We start from the raw sequence: 19,136 nt of genomic DNA on the forward strand, positions 1-19,136 counted from the left end.
GCAAGTAAGTGGTGTATGAAACTAAGCACGACGCGGTCGTACTTTTCTGACCGAAACGCTTCAAACACGAGGCACGATCCTAATGGAGTGTATGTTTTCTACCTACTGCATTGTTCCAGGTGACGGATACTTGCCGTCTTGGAACTCCCACTGCCCATGAAGCACAAATCTACCGCTTCACGTGTAAGCAACACTAGCACTTTTTGCATAGTGCATTTTTTACAAACGCATGCGGCACCCCCAGGCACTGCCGTATATTGAACGTTCACCTATAGGTATGCCTCGGCATGTTGTGTGTCTGCCGCGCGAATGGTAGTGATCGCTCTTCCCCTACCTCCCCTCCCCCACAGTATGTTTACCACTAGCATACGATATAGATTGTTTACCACAGAACCAGTTGATGAACAAATCAGTTTAGCCCAACACGTCACAAATGCGGTAAATACTGCCTGGGCACGACTGTTTTCTATCAGAGACAGACCACTGGTACGACCTGAACCTTAGTTTTTTTTTTTACCACTACAGCTCTGGTGAATTCACCAAGTTCACCTTTCCACTAAGTGTGTACCTTTGTATTGTCTTACCCGGTACGTACAACCCAACCCTTTATATGTTTTTTCTTACAGGTTTTTTCCTGATCCAGAATAAACACCACTTTTTACACAAGACCATAATTTGTGGTCTTCAATTTGGACGAGGGCTGGACGCGCCTTAGCGTGTGCGGACCACCCCGTTCAAAAACACGGTCTTGAAGAAAACCAATAGAATCTTTTTGAAATGGTTGAAACATGTAGACCTAAATTTTAAACCACACATAGCACACTACGCTATTTTTAGATATACCACACGTTTTGAGACACCACAGCCTTCCTAAATAGGCACTGGTGCCACACGATAATTTTTAATAGGGACAAAGCACTCAAGAATAAAGTCTTGCAGTGAGCAGTTTTGTCCCTTTTTAATACACTTTTCACTATTATTTTCTCACATATAAAAAAACAAAAGAACCCGCTCCACTGTAACCAGGTGTCGCAGCACACCCCATAGGCATTCGGCTTATGGGGTGGGACCCCAATGATGAAGCATGTCACCAACCAGGTTGGTGAGTGAGGGGTCTTCTCAAAAAGACAATTATTGTCCGGTTCAAGGTTGGGGCACTTATTGCTAACCTAAGCCTTATGCTCTAGATACAGAGGAAATCCCTGCACTGTATATTTTGCATCTAGGGGGTACTCCTCCATTGTTGTTAAACACTTTACTAGGGGACCAGGAGTTCCCACTACACATAGCCTGTGTAATCTCCCTTACTCTCTCCTTTGATTTACACATTCTTATGAATGTGTTCAGGAACCTGAGGTCCAGAATGGGTCTCATTGTCTCGTCGACCTTTGGCACGAGGAAATACGTTGAGTATATTCCCTTGTTTCTATCTTTGAAGGGAACCCGTTCTATGGCCTCCTTCTGTAGGAGCTCTCTTGCTTCTTCCTGAAGTCGCTGTAGCTGTTCTATTGCTAGTGGCTTTCGCTTTGGTCTCCTGTTTGTTGGCCTCCCCTCCAACTCTAAGCAGTACCCGAATTGGATGATGTTTAGTATCCATTTGTCTGATGTGATCTCTCTCCATTCCTGGAGGTAGAGTCTTAATCCTCCACCCACTGGTGTTTTGTGGTGGTAGTTGTCCATTGTGTCCTGACCCCTTTGTACGTGCTGCCTCCTGGGATCCTTTTTGTTGGCGGGCGCACAGATGTTTCTGAAGTCATTTAGAGGCGGGCTGCTGGCCCCCTCTTTTATGCTGTCCTCGTCCATTTCCTCTCCCTCGAAAGGACTGTCCCCTTGACTGGTACTGCCAGGACTGCTTCTGTTGACCCTGTTGCGCCTGCGAGTCCGCCTGGTACGTCTGTTGGAAAGCCTGGTGTGAAGTACCTGGCTGGTTTCCACCTCTTCCGCCGGGCCTCCCTGACTGGGTGCCCCTCTTGCTGCCTCTGAACTGCAAAGCCCCCATGGATCGTGCAGTTTCATTGTCTTTCTTAAGCTGACTGAGTTTGTCGTCAACTGTTGTCCCGAACAGCGTCTCGCCGTTGAACGGAGTGTTCAAGATGCTGTGTTGCACCTCAGGCTTGAAGCCCGAGATTCTGAGCCATGCGTGTCTTCTTTCCGTGACACCCATCATCATGAGCCTGCTGGAGGTGTCTGCTCCATCCAGGGCCGTCTTGAGGCAACAATTTGCCGCATTCTTCCCGTCTTCCACCGGTTTCTCTGCCTTCTGCCTGGCCTCCTGGGGTAGGTCTTTCACGAGCTTTCCTAGCTCCTCCATGATCTGGTACATGTGCCTGTTTATGAGGGCATTGGAATTAGCCATGCGCCATTGGGTCGCGGCATTCCGTTCGATCCTTCTGCCCACTAAGTCCATCCTTTTGCTCTCCTTATCAGGAGGTGGTCCCGAAGTAGTGGCCACGTTGGCCCTCTTCCTTGCTGTGGCCGTGATGATGGAGTCAGCTGAGACCACGCCTCGAATGTAGGCCGGGTCCTTTGATGAATGTTTATACTTCTTTTCCGTTCTGGGAGTGACTGCCTTGCACGTTGCGGGCTCCCTGAATGCCTCCATCCCCTGCGCCAAGACGCTGTCGAGCATTGGTAGATACTGGCTCCTTGTTTGCGTGGGGAGTAATGTCTCGAGGAGAAAGTCGCTTTCTGCTTCTCCTCGTCGAGCTTGAGCTTGAAAGCTGCTGCCGCAGACCTTATCACCGAATTGTAAGCCCCGATGTCGTCCGGCGGCGATGGTCTCGAGGGGTATGTGTCGACCGCCTCTTCCGGGCTCTCGGTGTCGACATCCAGGAAATCCTCCTCCTGTGGGTCAGAGGTGGCCGACTCGGAGTCCAACCTGCTGTCCTCTTCCTCCTCATAGCTATAAGCTTCGTAGGGGTTCTCGTCCTCTTCCTGGTCATCGACCATTTCGGCGCCAGGCTCATGTTCTTCGACGTGTTCGTCTTCGTCCTCGACCAGTTCTAGCATGGGTGACTTGGTCTTGTGGGGAATGGTGAAGGCTCTCATCTTGGCGTCGAACTCCTTCTTCCGCTGCAAGATGTTTTCCGTTTTTTCTTTTCCATCTCGGCCGCGTTGTCCGCGCCGGATTGTTCGGCCACCCTCTTCGGTGCCTGGCTCGGCTGTGAGGGTTTCGGCGTCGAGGACTTGGATGTCGAACTGGGTTTCGGGTCCCTGTACGGGGTCGAGCCTTTCGGGTCTTTCTCCCTCTACATCTATCGGTCCTTTTCGGGGATGATCTTCGACGACTTCTGCTGCTCAACAGCTCTCGGCGCCAGGGACTCCTTCTCAGAGGATCCAGTGGGCCTGAGGGGAGCCGCGGACGCCAGGTGTCTCTGCGTCGGCGCTTTCGGGGTCTTGCCTTCGTTTTTTCGAGACTCAGAGTCTCTCGTGCTCTTGGGGAACGACGAGTCTCCTACCTTATCAGAAGTCTTTGTGTAATCGGTCTCTACGACCGTGTAGCTGTCGTCTTCGGCGGCAGCGTTGTCCTCCTCCTCCGAGGACATCCCCAGCTCGTACAGCGATGGCGTCGGGCCTTTTCCTTGGAGGGTGGCGTGCGCTACCCTCTGGCTCTTCCTCACACGAAGGGTCTTCGAGGCGAAGGCGGAGCAGGCGTTGCAGTCGTCGCTTCTGTGGTCTACCGGTAAGCAAAGGTTGCACAACGGGTGTTGGTCTTTCTGCGCGAACTTGTGGTGGCAGTTAGGGCAGAACTTGAACGGCGTGTTGTCCATCATCGAGTGCTTAGGCCTCCCGGCCACGCGGACATCGACGACCGTCGAACTCCTCGATAATTTCTCCTTCCTTTCGCTGGTCAGTGTTCTGCGAAGTCTTTCGTAGTCTTCTTCTTTCGATATCTTCTTGAATTTCAATATTTTCCTAGTACTTTCTCCAAAAATGTCTGGAGCCCAACGGGAACGATCCAGACCCGACCGCAGAAAAAAGAATCTGAAGATGGCGCCCAAGGGTGGGAGCTTCCGCAGGAAGCATGCCGACGTCACCGGAAATACACCCAAGGAGGGGTGACGCCGACGCCAGCCTGGGCGACGAAAAAAAAACAAAAAACAAAGAAAAGACTACGAATCCGGACCCAACCACAAGACCGCGGAATATGCACAGCATAGTGAATCCAGAAAGATTCACGCTGCAAAACTATTGCTCACTTCCTTTCTGCATGTAAAGCATACACTAAACCCAGGAGTAGATGGCTCTCTCCTGTTTGTAGAGAACTTGGCACTCAAGATCACAGAGAGGCTCTGCGTATACTAAAATCTGACGCAAGACCTCTATTTGTGTGTGCTATAGCAAAATACCTGGGAATTGCATGGGCAATCAGAAGAAAGGCGTTGAATCCTTCCTGGCCTAACCATATGACCAGCATTCATGTCTAAATCCCTATTAAAATGTTGCTGCCACATCTGAAAGCAAATTTGAAAGAGGAAGCAATATTGTTTAGTATTCTTTTAAGTTTTTTTTCTTTTTGCAAAAATATTTTTAACATATTTTTAATGCTTGTATTGTATAGACAGATGACTGATCCATCGCCTCGATATATCCATCATTGCCATGAATCCATTATGGAAATGCTGTCTTATTATAACAACTAATGTAACATAGAGCACTTAAAACATCTCCACCAGAACTTGGCTTAAGTAAGAGATGTATCTGCAAGTCTGCCTATATTTTAGCATCGGGATGGTTTGCATTTATGAGGACAATGAGATCTACATACCTCCTGTAGTTTAATTTTACGTCTATTTTTATCCTTGCGAGTTTTTACATTTAATGTTACCTTTTAAAATTGTACAACTTTTATTATTGAAGTGCACCTTTTGATGTATATTGACATATATGTAATTCATTCTTTGATTCTGTGTCTTTTATGGTAATTTTTACCGAAATAAAGATTTGATGATGATGATGAACCAAAGCCTTCAAGTGGTAGCTATGGAGAGCAGCTAAGGCTTACCCAGGAGGATAAAAAGCAGGTGCAATTACCAGAGTAGTCAGTCAGAGATGCTCACACAATAAAGAACCACACCAGTCTTAGAAACATAATGTAGTATTTATTACAACACCAACACTAAACTACTTTGGTATACCTCCTACCTGGAGATATGAATACACAACCAAATATACCATACTAGATGAGTAATCACATAAAACACATAGGCTCCTCTTGGGGGGGACAAAAAAAAGGAATGCGAAAAGGGTACCTAGTTGAGACTACCACCCTAGGGTCTGTAGGACATGGGAATCCCAGAACCACCAAAGGTAAGTTGCTAGGATTCTCTAGGTACCTGTATGCAGAGGTGATACCCCGGGTCAGTGTCCACAGATAACATGGGGAAGTTGGGGTTTGGATTTTGCAGATTCCGGACCCTTCCCAGAGCACCCGAGGAAACATGTTGAGACAAAGAAGATTGGAAATACCCCCACCTGTGGATACCCAGAGATGCAGGATACTTACACCAGAGAGCTCTGGTGCATAGGTGTGAAGTGGTGTCGGAACACCCCGTAGAAATCATCGGGGATCTTCGGATGGCCAGCTGCTACAGTGACCGGTGGACTCAGTCAATGTAACCCAGGCATGGAATCAAAATGAGGAGAGAGGGGACAGAGTCCAAGCCGTCCCTTCTCGGGAGTACTTGTAGGAGAGTAGGGTCTGCTATCCTATGGTCCCCCCAAATTTTTGCTTTTTGCTTCACTGGTTTATGACTTAATGTGGCTGTGGTTCTGCTAATCAGACCCACAGCCTGCTGTTCTCTCTCTAAATTACTGCCAATGCACTCTAGGTGCATTACGAATTGGAACTGGTTCACCTTGTTGGCCCCTGTAACAGTGTACCCTAGGTACCCAGGGCATAGGTGCATCCAAGGCCTACCAGGGGCTGCAGCATGTATTGTGCCACCCCTGGCCTGGCCTCCATATTTAACACAACTGGCTGATCACTCAGCTGGGGTAAGTTGGTGTAATCACCTCTTACTTAGATATAGTATCCCTATATCTAAACTTAAACTGGACACATATGTTCCTATCAGCCACTCCTATGGAAGGCCTCATCAATCCTAGAGGCAGAGTGCTTGGAAATATGTGAGATGGTGCTCTAGCATGAGCTGAGCCTGTCTGCAGCTGTTTGGGAACCATTCCCTTAGCTGTTCCGGGATACTGCCATACCATATACTCTTAAGTGCATTATAATCCTCGCGGTTATATGCTAACTTTCGTTTGGCTTTATCAAAACATGTCGAGTAAGGTGTCATACGATTTGGAATACTATCCCCTCGACAGTTCTGTCGACGGGGATAGCATTCCACCCTTCTAGAGGGAAACAACATGTGTGTAGCCTTAACCCCGGTTAAAGTTAACCAGAGCCTCAGCGTCACAAAATGGACGCTGCCACCACAGACACAAGTCTGACCTCCTGCTGCTGGGAGTCCTTCCAGCGAGGGAGGCTTGGACAAAGGGTTTCCTGCCTTGGGAGATGCGAGCACCACCCCAGACAGGATTTTGTGTATTGGGTAGGACAGGGCTGAATAGATTGAGACATGCCCGGGGCACACAAGGTGTACCAGTGCATAAGCCAGTCCAAACCGGTCCTGGGACTTTCCAGACCCAGGCCTGGTGAAGAGCTGGACAAAGGAAAGGGGGTGTAACCGCCCCCCTTCCTGGTCCCACCCAGAGGAGGGACCTAGCAGGTGATCCACCCCTCAGTTTAAGAATAAGAGTGGGAGCAGTGCCAGAGCACCTCAGATCATCCTGAATCAACTTTAAACGAAGAAGACGACTGGACTTCGACATTCTGCTGCACAGAAGACTGAAGAGCATCTCCCTTGTGGCCTAGGAGTGGCCACCCTGTGAACACAGGCACCAACCAGCAACTCGACGTCTGCTTTGCCGCCGCCTCCCGCCGGAGCCCGAGCCCAGAGCCTGACAAGACCCAGACTAACAGACTTCTCACAGCCCGATCCACAGTCCCTGCAAAGAAGGGACCCGTGGAGGCACCGAGAGACGTGGGACCGGACCTCTTGGAAGACACCCGTAAAGCTGACTGCGCAGCATCAGAGGCACCCTCGACGTTGTGCTTTGGGGACTGAGAACCCCCACCACCGAGCAGCCCTTGCACCGAAGATCAGCCCCCCAGCATCTCCACGATCTGCGTGGGGCCCTCTTGCAATGTGCCACTCGACGCGCCATCCCGGCCACTGGCCACGTGGTCAGCGGTCATCTTGGCAACGAAACCGACGAACTACACTGCGGGTCTGGTTGCTCCAGACTTGCCCTCGCTCCTGTAAAAAGGAGCACCCGCTCTAACCTTGCTGGTCCGAGTGATAAGCCTTTTTCGATTCCTGCGTGGCTTGCATTAGCCATGGCCTGTTTGCTTCAATCAAGTTGCTGACACCGCCAACAGCGAGAAGCCTGCGTGGGACAGCTCGTGATCGACTCCTGGACGTCCTCGACCTCCGGTGTCCACGTGGCTGCAGAGAGAAGCTACACCTCATCGCCTGTTTGCACCCGACATCGCCTGGTTCCAATCTGGTTCCACAGTAGTCACTGGCTAGTGACTTTGAACATTGTCCCCTCTGCTTTCAGGTCTTCACAACTTCAGATCCACCCTTGGATCCACCAGAACTCTTCACATCGAGCCGCCTGCAGTATCTTCAGCTCCAAGCACCAGGGACCAGCGTGACGAAACCAGACACTACTTCGACCCTATGCACCTGCGTCCTGTGAGTGAGATAACTCAGCAACGCCTGTGTTCCCACACTGATATCCACCTCTAGGGCCTGTGTCTTAAGTTTCAGCTTTCTAGGTCACTCGAAGGTTCCTAACTAACTAACTTTGTAACTTTTACGTACCATAGACTTAACATTGGTGAGTGCGTGCACTTTAAACACTGCACCCGAGTCCCGCTGGCCTTTCCCGACTTAGTCACTGCTAGTCCCGATCAGCTCCGGCGATTCCCAAGGCCCTAGGCCTAATTCCTTTTCGATTGGTATCTCTTATACCACTTTCTTAGTATATGGTTTAGGTGGCCCCTAGGTCTCATCCATATTATGCAACTTTTGTGTATTTTAAACTGTGTTTTGTTTAACTCTTGTGCTTCTGTGCTCATAAAGAGTTCAGGGGATATTTGTAGTTAATAAATATATATATATTTTCAATATATATCTGTGTGGTGTCCTTTCATCTGGTATTCAAGGGGGTTGTGTATGGTAATACAGCTGGCTTCACATGCCTTTCAGAGTTTAGCCTAAGACTGCTTTGTCCACGTTACCACTAGGATAACTGGTCTATAAGGTTGACTTACAACCAATCATCATAAGGGTTGCTTGGCATGGTACAAGGTGATCACTAAAATTAGTGAGCATCATATACCAGGCCAACTTCTCACAGTACTTCACCATAGGACGGAAGCCTTGAAGATGCAGTTGTGGAGCCCAGGCGATACTGTAGGATCTCAGGAGCAGTCTACGAGCTGTCCCACGCCAGTCAGCGAGGAGCAGGAAGGTCAGTGGACAGCACGACCGCCAACAAGCCTTGACAAATGCAACAGACATGTTATGGGATGAAATGCAGGAATGGGGACCAGCAAGGTCCAACGAACTCCCCACCACAGATAAGCTAGGGCCAGCCCTCAGCAATCAGGAGAGCGAGCAGGAATCGATGGCCATGGGACAGCAGGATCCACACACTTGCCGTCGTTGTGGAGGTGCCCAAGGCTGTAGGGGAGTAACCCCGTAACTCCAAAGGAGACTACTTCTAGCTGCCCTTGATGCACACAAAGTCCTTGTGAGACTGGAGGATGCACAGCCATGGAGGTTGCAGGATCTTTGCAGAGTACAGGGACACATTTGCAGTAGGAGTCCTCCTAACAGATGCAGTCTTGTCTTGGGTCCCTAACAGCCCATCAGCATAGTTCAGTGTCCAGCTCTCAGGGGAGCCCTTAAGTAACCCAGGAAGGGGGTTGGACTGCTTCTGCAGTGACCCACCCATCGCGGGGGGGGGGTATTCCCTCCTGCACTTAAGTAAACTTGTTTATGAAAGGAGGGCACCAAATGTCCCCTTCAAAGCAGTCTGGTGGTGCTCTGAAGCAACCCACCCTAGCCTAGAGACACCTATTTCTAAAGGAGAGGAGCTAACTCCTCTACTCTACAGGAAATCCTTTGCTCTTCCAACCCCTGCTCGAGTTAGGCCCAGCAGTAGGATGGCAGAACAGTGTCTGGGGTCAACTGCAGCACTGGCTTGTATGTAGACACTATAGGGCTACACAGGTTGATATGAGGGGGTCCTCTAAGGAGCCCCCCCATACACGGTATCAGGCAACTAACACTGGAATTGGTGTAGGTGCCTGATTTCAACATGTTTGATAACAAACATCAAACAAGCTGCAATGTCAGGACTGTAGAGACAGTTTGCATAGCATAATACATGTTGCTGACCATGGAAGACCTTGGTATCAGCTACTAGGGACTTACAAGGTAGACCAGTATCCCAATTGTGGGGTGAACAAAGTGCCTACTGAGTCAATTAGGGGACAGAGCACCGACACTGGGGTCCTGGTTAGCAGGATCCCAGTGTGCTATAGTCTAAAGACACCAACACGAGGCAGAAAGTGGGGGCAAACATGTCAGAAAGATCCTACTTTCCTGCAGGAGGTATTGAGAGGGACGGGGTGCCGTACTCACAGACTTCTGGGCTGGTAGAATGTCCTCGATTTTCAGGCCAGAGCAAAAAACTTTCTTCAAGCAAGAAAGCCTCTTTATCTGCAGTCAACAGTTGTGGAAGATGCCCCCCTTCGATGTCCTCAGGACTGAAAAGGTCAGAGGTGTCATCACTGCCCCTACATGACATCCTGAGTCGACTTGCGCATTGATGAAAGAGAGTGTTCTTCGAGTGGCAGGATCAGCAAGCATCCCAGGTGGCCTCGCTGTGTTCAGGTGACAGATTGCAGACCTGATGGAGATCGGCCTGAGGATATTGCGTGTGGCAGCTAGAACAATACAGGAATGGAGTTCATTTCATCACTATCAAGGCATGCTGGAGAGACGCAACAGATAGAAGGGAGTAGGCCCCAAAGGATGCAAAGTAAGGACACATTGGCCTGAAACGGAAAATAAGAAAGACATGAAGTACAACACCAATGGAGGGAAGAAATTGTGAGAACTGAAAAAAGCACTGTTGACCCGGATCAGACGTCCGAACCGGATGGTGGACAGAAAACAATCTAGCATTTGAGTCAATGACCATGAGAATTATCACTAAGAGGAGAAGTCCGACTCTAAAGACTTCTTCAAAGAAAAACAACTTGCACACATCCGGGCCCAACACTAGATAGCAGCAGTATGCCTGGTATGTGTATCTACAGCCAAACGTGCCTTAAACAGTGCTATTATGCGTTGGTTGTACTCTTGGAGCTGAAGGAGTTCTTGGTGTCAATGTGGGCTTTGCTGTCGGCTCCGAACTGTCTCACGATTTCAAAGGACTCGAGGCTTGCGTAATATATTAGGGCTCAATGGGCAAGCTTGATTGGTGCCTGGGGGGTGTAGCAGGTGGGGGGAAGAGACTGTTGCTTAGGTTTCTTCGTCAATGCTCAACATAGCCTGTGGCTGGAGGGGCCTGGAAAATGAAATCAACGCCAAACTTCCTCGGGGACAGTGATCTGAGGGCCTATTTTGAGTGATGGTGCTGACCATGCTCTTGGATGGAGCCATCCTCTGCAGATGGGAGGAGTCCAGGGCATGTTGTTTTTCCTCCTCAAACTCCGAGTCAGAGGAGAAGGATGCTTCCAGGCTTAGTGACGACTAGAGTGGCCGTGACTCCAAAGGGCTGAGTTTGCTCTCAGCACTGTTTCCCTAAGATGACATGGATGCAGTAGGACACTTGCCTCTGCATCCTTTGATGTGCCCACCTATGTTCGTGTTGGTACCGAAATGTCTTTGCTTTGTTCAAATGGATGGTGAGGAAGGCCTCACACTTGGTATCATTGCGGGCAGGAGAAAGGCAGAGACTGCACATCTGGTGATAGTTCGTCCAGGGGAATGTCGACTGGCACTGGTGAAAGTACTGGAAAGGTGTCCTTTCCATCACTGATTAGGCATTCTTAAAGATGGGACCATAGCGGTGAGGCATTGATTAGAGGTAACAGTTCATGGAGCGCCATCTATAGAATGAAGCAAAGTCGAATATCGCTGAGCCAACTTTCCTCAATTGATACCGGAGTAAAAAAAATGACCCGCTGGGTTTGCAGGAAAGCGCTGCAAAGTTACCGGACACTGAATATACTTCCAAACCAGATGGCGGAAAAAAACAATCTAACATGGAGGCGATGCTCATGCGCTTTGCCAACTAAGGGAGGAATCACTATACCTGGTGGTTCAAAGCACGCCTTTGAAGAAAAATAATGCAAATGCTACTTACCAGTATGCATCTGTTCTTGGCATGTAGGGCTGCTGACATTCATATCTGTGCATAGTCCGCCACCTAGTGTTGGGTCCGGATGATTGCACATTGTTGTCCTGGAAGAGTCTTCGAAGTATCACGAGATAGGTGGCTCCTCCCCTGGACTACAGTGCGCATGGGCATCGCCTCCATCCCCAGATTGTTTTTAGCCATAGGCAGAGATGGAGTGAAGAAGTGAGTGATGACCATGCTATGAGCATATGTTTGTATATGAATACATACTGCAGCTGCTACAGGCGCCGGGGAGGAGGGTGGGCGATATGAATGTCAGCAGCCCTACATGCCAAGAACAGATGCATACTGGTAAGTAGCATTTGCAGTTCGAGGCATGTGGGCTGCTGAATTCATATCTGTGCATAGAATACATAGCAGTCCCTCCATTAGCGGCGGCCGCCCGTGCCAGCTGCAGCAGTCTGAAAAAGTGTTTTTAGAACAGCCTGACCAACAGCTGCCTGTTGTTTTGAATGCACGTCTACACAGTAGTGCTTGGTGAAAGTATGAGTGGTAGACCATGTGGCTGCTCTACAGATATCTTCTAAGGGAATGTTACCTAAGAACGCCATAGAGGCCCCCAACTTCCTAGTGGAGTGGGCCCTCGGTGGTATAGTGAGAGTGCGCTTTGCTTTAGCGTAGCAGATCTGAATGCACTTTACTATCCATCTAGCTATTCCTGCTTTGGAGATTGCGTTTCCCTTGTGTTGAGTGGCAAAAGCAACAAAAAGTTGTTTGGTTTTGCGGAAATCTTTTGTCCTGTCCACATAATACATCAAGGCCCTCTTCACATCAAGAGTGTGGAGCATCCGCTCCGCCAGCGTCTCTGGGTTTTGGAAGAACACCGGCAATTCAATAGTTTGGTTCATGTGGAACTGTGAGACCACTTTGGGCAAGAATTTAGGGTTAGTGCGGAGCACCACCCTGTTGGCATGCACCTGGAAGAAAGGTTCTTGGATGGTGAGCGCCTGCAGTTCGCTAACCCTCCGTAGCGATGTGATTGCTACTAAGAAAGCCACCTTCCAGGTCAGAAACTGCAGTTCGCAAGAGTGTAGTGGCTCAAAGGGGGGACCCATCAGCCTTGTAAGAACCACATTGAGGTTCCATTCCGGAGCTGGTGGAGTCCTTGGTGGAATGACTCTCTTGAGTCCTTCCAGAAAAGCCTTGATAGCAGGGACCTTAAAGAGTGACAGGTGTTGCCTATTTTGGAGGTATGCTGCCATAGCCGACAGGTGAATGCGGATGGAAGAGTAAGCTAGATTACACCGATACAGGTGAAAGAGGTAACATATGATGTTTTGAATGGAAGCGTCTAGCGGGTCAATGCTGTGCTCCACGCAGTAGACGACAAACCACTTCCATTTAGCCGCATAACAAGCTCTAGTAGTGGGCTTTCTCGCTTCCCGAATGATGTCCATGCAATCGGGAGGAAGATTGAGGTAGCCAAACTCTAGGACTTCAGGAGCCAGATCGCCAGGTTGAGCTGTTGCGGATCTGGGTGCTGAATGTCGCCATGGCTCTGCGTCAGAAGGCTGGGAGTGAGATGAAGCCTTTGATGCGGTACCACGGAGAGTTCCAGAAACGTGGTGTACCATGGTTGGCGAGCCCACGTTGGAGCAACCAGGATGAGAGTCATCGAGTGCTGCCTGAGCTTGCGTGCCACCAGCGGTATCAGAGGTGCTGGGGGAAAAGCGTACGCAAATCTGCCTGACCAGTTCATCCACATCGCATTGCCCTGTGATTGGGGGTGTGGGAACCTGGCGGCGAAGCTTTGGCATTTTGCGTTCTCCTTTGTGGCGAACAGGTCTATCTCTGGATGACCCCACCTTTGGAAGTACGGTTGGAGTACTGATGGATGTAACTCCCACTCGTGCATCTGATGGCTGTGTCTGCTGAGCAGATCCGCCATCTGGTTGTCCTTGCCTGGGAGATGTTCTGCCATGAGGAAGATGTTCCTCTGAATGGCCCACTTCCACATGCTCTGAGCCAGATGAGACAGCTGTGGAGAGTGCGTTCCCCCCTGTTTCTGTATGTAGTACATGGCCGTCATGTTGTCCGTCCGGATCAACACGACCTTGTTGCACAGATGTACTTTGAACGCCTTTAAGGCCATGAAGATTGCCATCAGTTCCAACACATTGATGTGCATCTTCCTTTGCTGAAGTGTCCATAGCCCCTGCACTGTGTAATGGAGTACATGAGCTCCCCATCCCTGGAGAGAGGCGTCCGTTGTCAGGATGATCTGTGGGACAGGCTCTTGGAATGGTCGGCCCTTGCAAAGGTTTTGTGGGTTCCACCAATGCAGAGAGTTGTACGCCCGACCGCTCACCAACACTAGGTCTGTCAGTTGCCCATGAGCCTGAGTCCACTGACGTGCCAGGCACTCCTGAAGCGGACGCATATGCAGTCTCGCGTGCGGGACAATGGAGATGCAGGAGGCCATCATGCCTATCAACTGCATGAACACCCTCGCTGGAAGCGAGGTCTGGGGTCTGAATCGTTGGATCAGCGCCTGGATACCGGCGATTCTCACTGAACTCGGCTGCGCAGTGGCCGCCAGAGTGTTGATTGTCGCGCCCAGATACCGTCGCACGTGGGCGGGCTGGAGATGGGACTTTGGGTAGTTCAGAGAGAATCCCAGATCGTGCAGGAGGTGAATGGTGCGTGACACGTGGTCTACGCACTGCTGTTCCGTCTTTGCCTGAATAAGCCAGTCGTCTAGGTATGGAAAGACATGGACGTGCTGGCGACGGAGATGCGCTGCTACAGTCGCTAGGCATTTGGTGAAAACTCTTGGTGCCGTGGTGACCCCGAACGGCAGGACTCTGAACTGGTAATGCTGGTCTAAGATCTTGAATCTGAGATACTTCCTGTGTGAAGGATGCAGGGGAATATGGAAATAGGCATCCTTCAGATCCAGCGTGGCTAGGAAGTCCCCCCGTTGAAGCAGGGGAAGCACCTGCTGCAATGTGAGCATATGGAAGTGCTCTGAGTTGATGTACCAGTTCAGGGGCCTGAGGTCCAGGATCGGCCTGAGTGATCCGTCCTTTTTGGGAATGAGAAAATACAGGGAGTAAACCCCTGTTCCCCGTTCTTGCAATGGAACGAGCTCTATCGCCCCTTTTTGCAGCATGATTAGTACTTCTTGCTGCAACAAGGTCAAGTGCTCGTCGGACATAGCACGGCCTCTTGGCGGTATGTCCGGTGGAATGGACGTAAGTTCTAGACAGTACCCGTACTGGATAAGAGACCTCACCCACCTGTCCGTGGTGATGGACCTCCACGCCGGCAGGAACTGCTGTAGTCTCCCCCCGACAGGTGTCGTGTGATCGGGGGGAAGTGACAAGACGTCACTGCTTGTTGGAGGCGGTGGACCTGGAGGCATTGTTTCCACGTCCTCTGCCCTTGATATTATTGCCTCTGTAGCCACCCCTGCCCTTGTTGTTGTTATACGAGGACTGGGTGTTACCCTTGTAGTATTGCGTGGTCTGGGGTGCCTGGCCTCTTGAGGTGCCTCTCGAATTGGAGCGGCGAAAAGAACCACCCCGAAACTGCTGACTTTGTAAAGCCCCCATAGACTTGGCAGTTTCGGTATCTTTCTTCATTTTTTCTAGGGAGGCATCCACCTCAGGGCCGAACAGATGGTCCGGATTCACCGTCTGACCCAGTAATGTGGTTTGTATGTCGGGCTTGAACCCAGAAATTCGAAGCCAGGCATGGCGTCTGAGTAACACGCTTGTATTGATAGCCCTGGAGGCAGTGTCTGCTACATCTAGGGCACATTTGATGGATGCATTAGTAATGAGTTTACCCTCCTGAATGAGCATCTCCCCCGCCTCCTTGTATTGGTCAGGCAAGTGTTGTAGGATGGCCTCTAATGTGTCATAATGGGCCCTATCATAACGTGCAAGCAGGGCTTGGGTGTTAGAGATCCTCCAGATGTTTGCTGCCTGTGCAGCAATGCGTTTGCCTGATGCCTCAAAGATCTTTGACTCTTTGTCTGGGGGAGGAGCATCACCAGTAGTCTGCGAATTCGCCCTTTTTCGAGCGTTGGACACCACCAGGGAGTCCAATGGCAAATGTCCCTTAATATACGTGGGATCCGTGGGCGCTGCCTTATACTTCCTGTCGATGCGAGGATTGACCACCCGCGCCCGGGTGGGCTCCTTGAATACCTCCTGTGCATGCTTCAGCACCCCTTTGAGCATAGGTAGCGTCTTGACTTGCTTTTCGGCTACCGAGAAGGTGTCGACCAAGAAGTCCGCATCCACAGGGTCTGAGTGCAGTTCGACGTCATGGTTCGCTGCAGCTCTCTCTATTAATGCATTAAACGCCGCCGAGTCCTCCGTCGGGGACGTCTTCGTGGCGAAAAGTTGAGTGTCCTGACCTGACTGCAGGTCGTCCGTGTCGCCTCCTGCCGTCCAGGGCACCTGCTCCTCGTCCGGATCCGAGTACGCAGGATAGTTGTACTCGTCGTTTTCCTCGTCCACCTCAGGCACTGGGGAATGGGCCGGCGAGCGTTCCATGGCTTGTGGAGACAGAGGTCCCATCAGAGCCGAAGAGTCCGCAGAGTACTTTTTGCTCTTTAATGGAATCCTAAAGGGTTCCAATGGCGGCTCCGACGTAATCTTTCGTTTGAGGAGCGACAATTTTCCGGTGTTGGCGTCGATTGTCACCTCTCGACGTTCCTCCACCGCGAGCGGTTGGAGCCGAAGCTTCGATACCACCAAGGCAGCTTTCGGCGTCAATACTTCCTGAGAATGTCCGCTCTGCTTAGGCGCGAAGGCCTTCGGCGCCGACTTGGGAGGAAGGGTAAAACGGATGGGCGTTTGATCCTTGGCAGGCTTCGGCGTGGGCCTAGGCACGACAGTGTCCTGGCTGGGAACCACAGTGGACTGTTGGATCCGCTTCAAGGATTCTCCTACCTTCTTAGTAAGGGATGCCGAGGGCTGAACTGTCTCGAGCGACTCTTCGTCTCCGAGAGCCCGGTCGCCAGCAGGCCTCTTCTTCGGTGCCGACGCCCCCTGGCCTGTCGCACCGTCGGCGTGACGCTTCTTCGAAGCCGTCTTCGGGTCCGCGACCCCTCTCGGTGCCGACGCAGCCGCGTCGGAAGTCTTCACCTTCGGTGCCGACCCCGAGGACTTCGGGTCGGCCATTTTGGCGCGGCTTTTGTGGTCGGCCATCTTGGCGTGGCTCTTCGAGTCGGCCATTTTGGGTTTCTCTTCTTCGGACGCGGGGCCAGAGTCCGACTCTTGTACGCCGGCCTCCTCCTCGATCGATTCCTGAAAGATGTCATCAGGTGGGGGTGCCGAAGCCGACAACTGTGCCTGGAGTCGATTAGCCCGGCGAATCTTCAAAGTTTTCTTACTCCTAAACTTTGAACAAGCCATGCAGGTGTCTTCACGGTGATCCGGTGACAAGCATGTGTTGCACACAGGGTGCACGTCGAGGTGCGAATATTTCGAGTGACATAGCGGACACTTCTTGAATGGAGTCCGCTCCATCGCAAATGCGTTAGTGTAGGCCCGTCCGCGTCGAAGCACGTGGAAGGGCAGTAGGAGACTGGAGCTGAGAGTCAGTAAGAAAGCCCGAACGCAACTATACCGACGCCCAGCCTAAAGACCTTTTGGTCTCAAGTAAAATCGAACAACTATCGGTTCCGAAGGAGGGAACCGAAAACACATCCGAACCCTATGGCGGAAAAAAACAATCTGGGGATGGAGGCGATGCCCATGCGCACTGTAGTCCAGGGGAGGAGCCACCTATCTCGTGATACTTCGAAGACTCTTCCAGGACAACAATGTGCAATCATCCGGACCCAACACTAGGTGGCGGACTATGCACAGATATGAATTCAGCAGCCCACATGCCTCGAACCTAGTAAATGCACAAGCCCAACACTAGATGGCAGGAGCAAGGAGAGCATGTGTATCTACAGCAATACATGACATGAACATAATGCACCCAATTTTATCCTTTCAATTGTTACCCCGAGTAAGCAAAAGCAGATCGGTCATGTGGATAATGTTACACAACAGAAATAAAATAATCCATGAGCTGGGGAATAATAGAAGTAACTTTCAAAATCCCTGCTGATTAGTGAAACTTATCAGTAAGTATGTTTTTAATTGACAATATCATTATTCTTGGATTACCGCCTTCTGACACCACAATTTTCATTTAGGCCTTCTAAAGCAGAAGGGCAGTAGTCAACTGAATATTAAAAGGGAAATTCAAGGGAGTGTTGTACTCATCAAAATCTTTAGGGATCAATAGCTGTACCTACTTTTCCTCATCATGTACTCTCCTCTTCCCCAGTAATAAATATGCAGATTTGCACAATTCTGCCTTAAGCTGCCAATTAGGGCAAAAAATTAACAAAAACAAATCCCTGAAAAACATTGTTTTTGTTGAAAATGTAACACTGAGCCTTGAGCCATATAATTCACAAAATCATTAAAACAATGCAAAAGAAAACATGGTTGTTCACTTTTGTACAGGGTTGGCAGGAGTAAACATTGTGATAAATGCTGCAAAGTCCTGAAACCTAAGTTGATAATGTGGTAAGAAACTTCTGGTGACTGAATTTTTGTTATATCGCAACAAACGCACTGTATTTTTCAGAAAACCTATGCAAACCATAAATACCTTTTCCCATTTTAGATATGCTGTCAAGCATGCCAGTACATCTCCTTTTGCACGGTGCTTCATAAGTGACTGCATAGCCTTATTCACCACGCCAGGCAGTAGGAATATATCTTGCCAAACACTTATGATGAACAATGTTAATTTGGCAGATTCTGGAAAGTCTAAAGAGGGGAATAAAAGGAAACCGCTTTACCACCTACTCCTCTGCCTGTTTTTAAACATCAAAAAGTAAATCCTTCACATAACATTTTCATTAGAAAACATTCACAAAGTGCCTTTTAACATAATTAAAATAAATTAAAAACAAACAGTTAATTGGACTCATCAGACCACCTTTCTCTGAAAGAAAGAATTGTGAAGGATGTCTTAGGAAAATTGATGCATTTCAATAACTCTCTTAGATGATTTGAGACCCTAAAAATGAGTGTTAGAAGCATTTCTTTAGGTGCAGAGGTTAATAAACATACTATGTCTCATGCTAGAATCCTGAACTAGATTCAGGATTTATGTTAAAACAACAAAATAATTCAGCTTTGATTTAGAACATACTCAGGGCACACGGTGAATATGACTGAGATTGCCTTTTTATTAAAAATACCCATTTATGCCATGTTTAGAAGGTAGGTATAAAAGTAGGGAATAATCAACAGTAAAACTAAAACCACCAGTCATTTCAGCATCTCCCCTCCTGATCCTAAAAGCAAGTGCGGGTACTGGCAATAATTACTCGGAGTGGTGTTACATTACTATTACATCTAAGGTTACTTTCAGAAAAAGTCTGTAATGCTGCAGAATGAAAAATTGTCAAGTTCCACATTTCAAACCAATTTTCTGCTCCGTAACATTACTAAATGGTTCTAAGTTAACTTGATCAGCTGTAAAATAGAAAGTTGCCACTTTCTGGATTCCCTGCCTGGAGGACTGGGTCCTCCCACTAAAAGTCAAGCGTATTTTTATGTCAACATCATTTAGTGGTTTGACCACTATACTAACAGTGA

The 19,136-nt window shown here is 49.5% G+C and overlaps 1 protein-coding gene across 4 annotated transcripts in view; it reads right to left on the reverse strand.

The window, feature by feature from the left end:
- ICE1 (interactor of little elongation complex ELL subunit 1) overlaps positions 1-19,136 on the reverse strand; it is an 868,698-nt gene that overhangs the window by 298,219 nt on the left and 551,343 nt on the right. For all 4 annotated transcript variants that reach the window (XM_086965290.1, XM_086965289.1, XM_086965288.1 and 1 more), the window contains one exon: positions 18,139-18,299. In XM_086965290.1, the coding sequence (XP_086821416.1) occupies positions 18,139-18,299 (161 nt within the window). The remainder of the gene's footprint in view (positions 1-18,138; positions 18,300-19,136) is intronic.

This window comes from Lissotriton vulgaris, chromosome 4_1, assembly GCF_964263255.1.
Source record: "Lissotriton vulgaris chromosome 4_1, aLisVul1.2, whole genome shotgun sequence".
NCBI classification, from domain to species: domain Eukaryota; kingdom Metazoa; phylum Chordata; class Amphibia; order Caudata; family Salamandridae; genus Lissotriton; species Lissotriton vulgaris.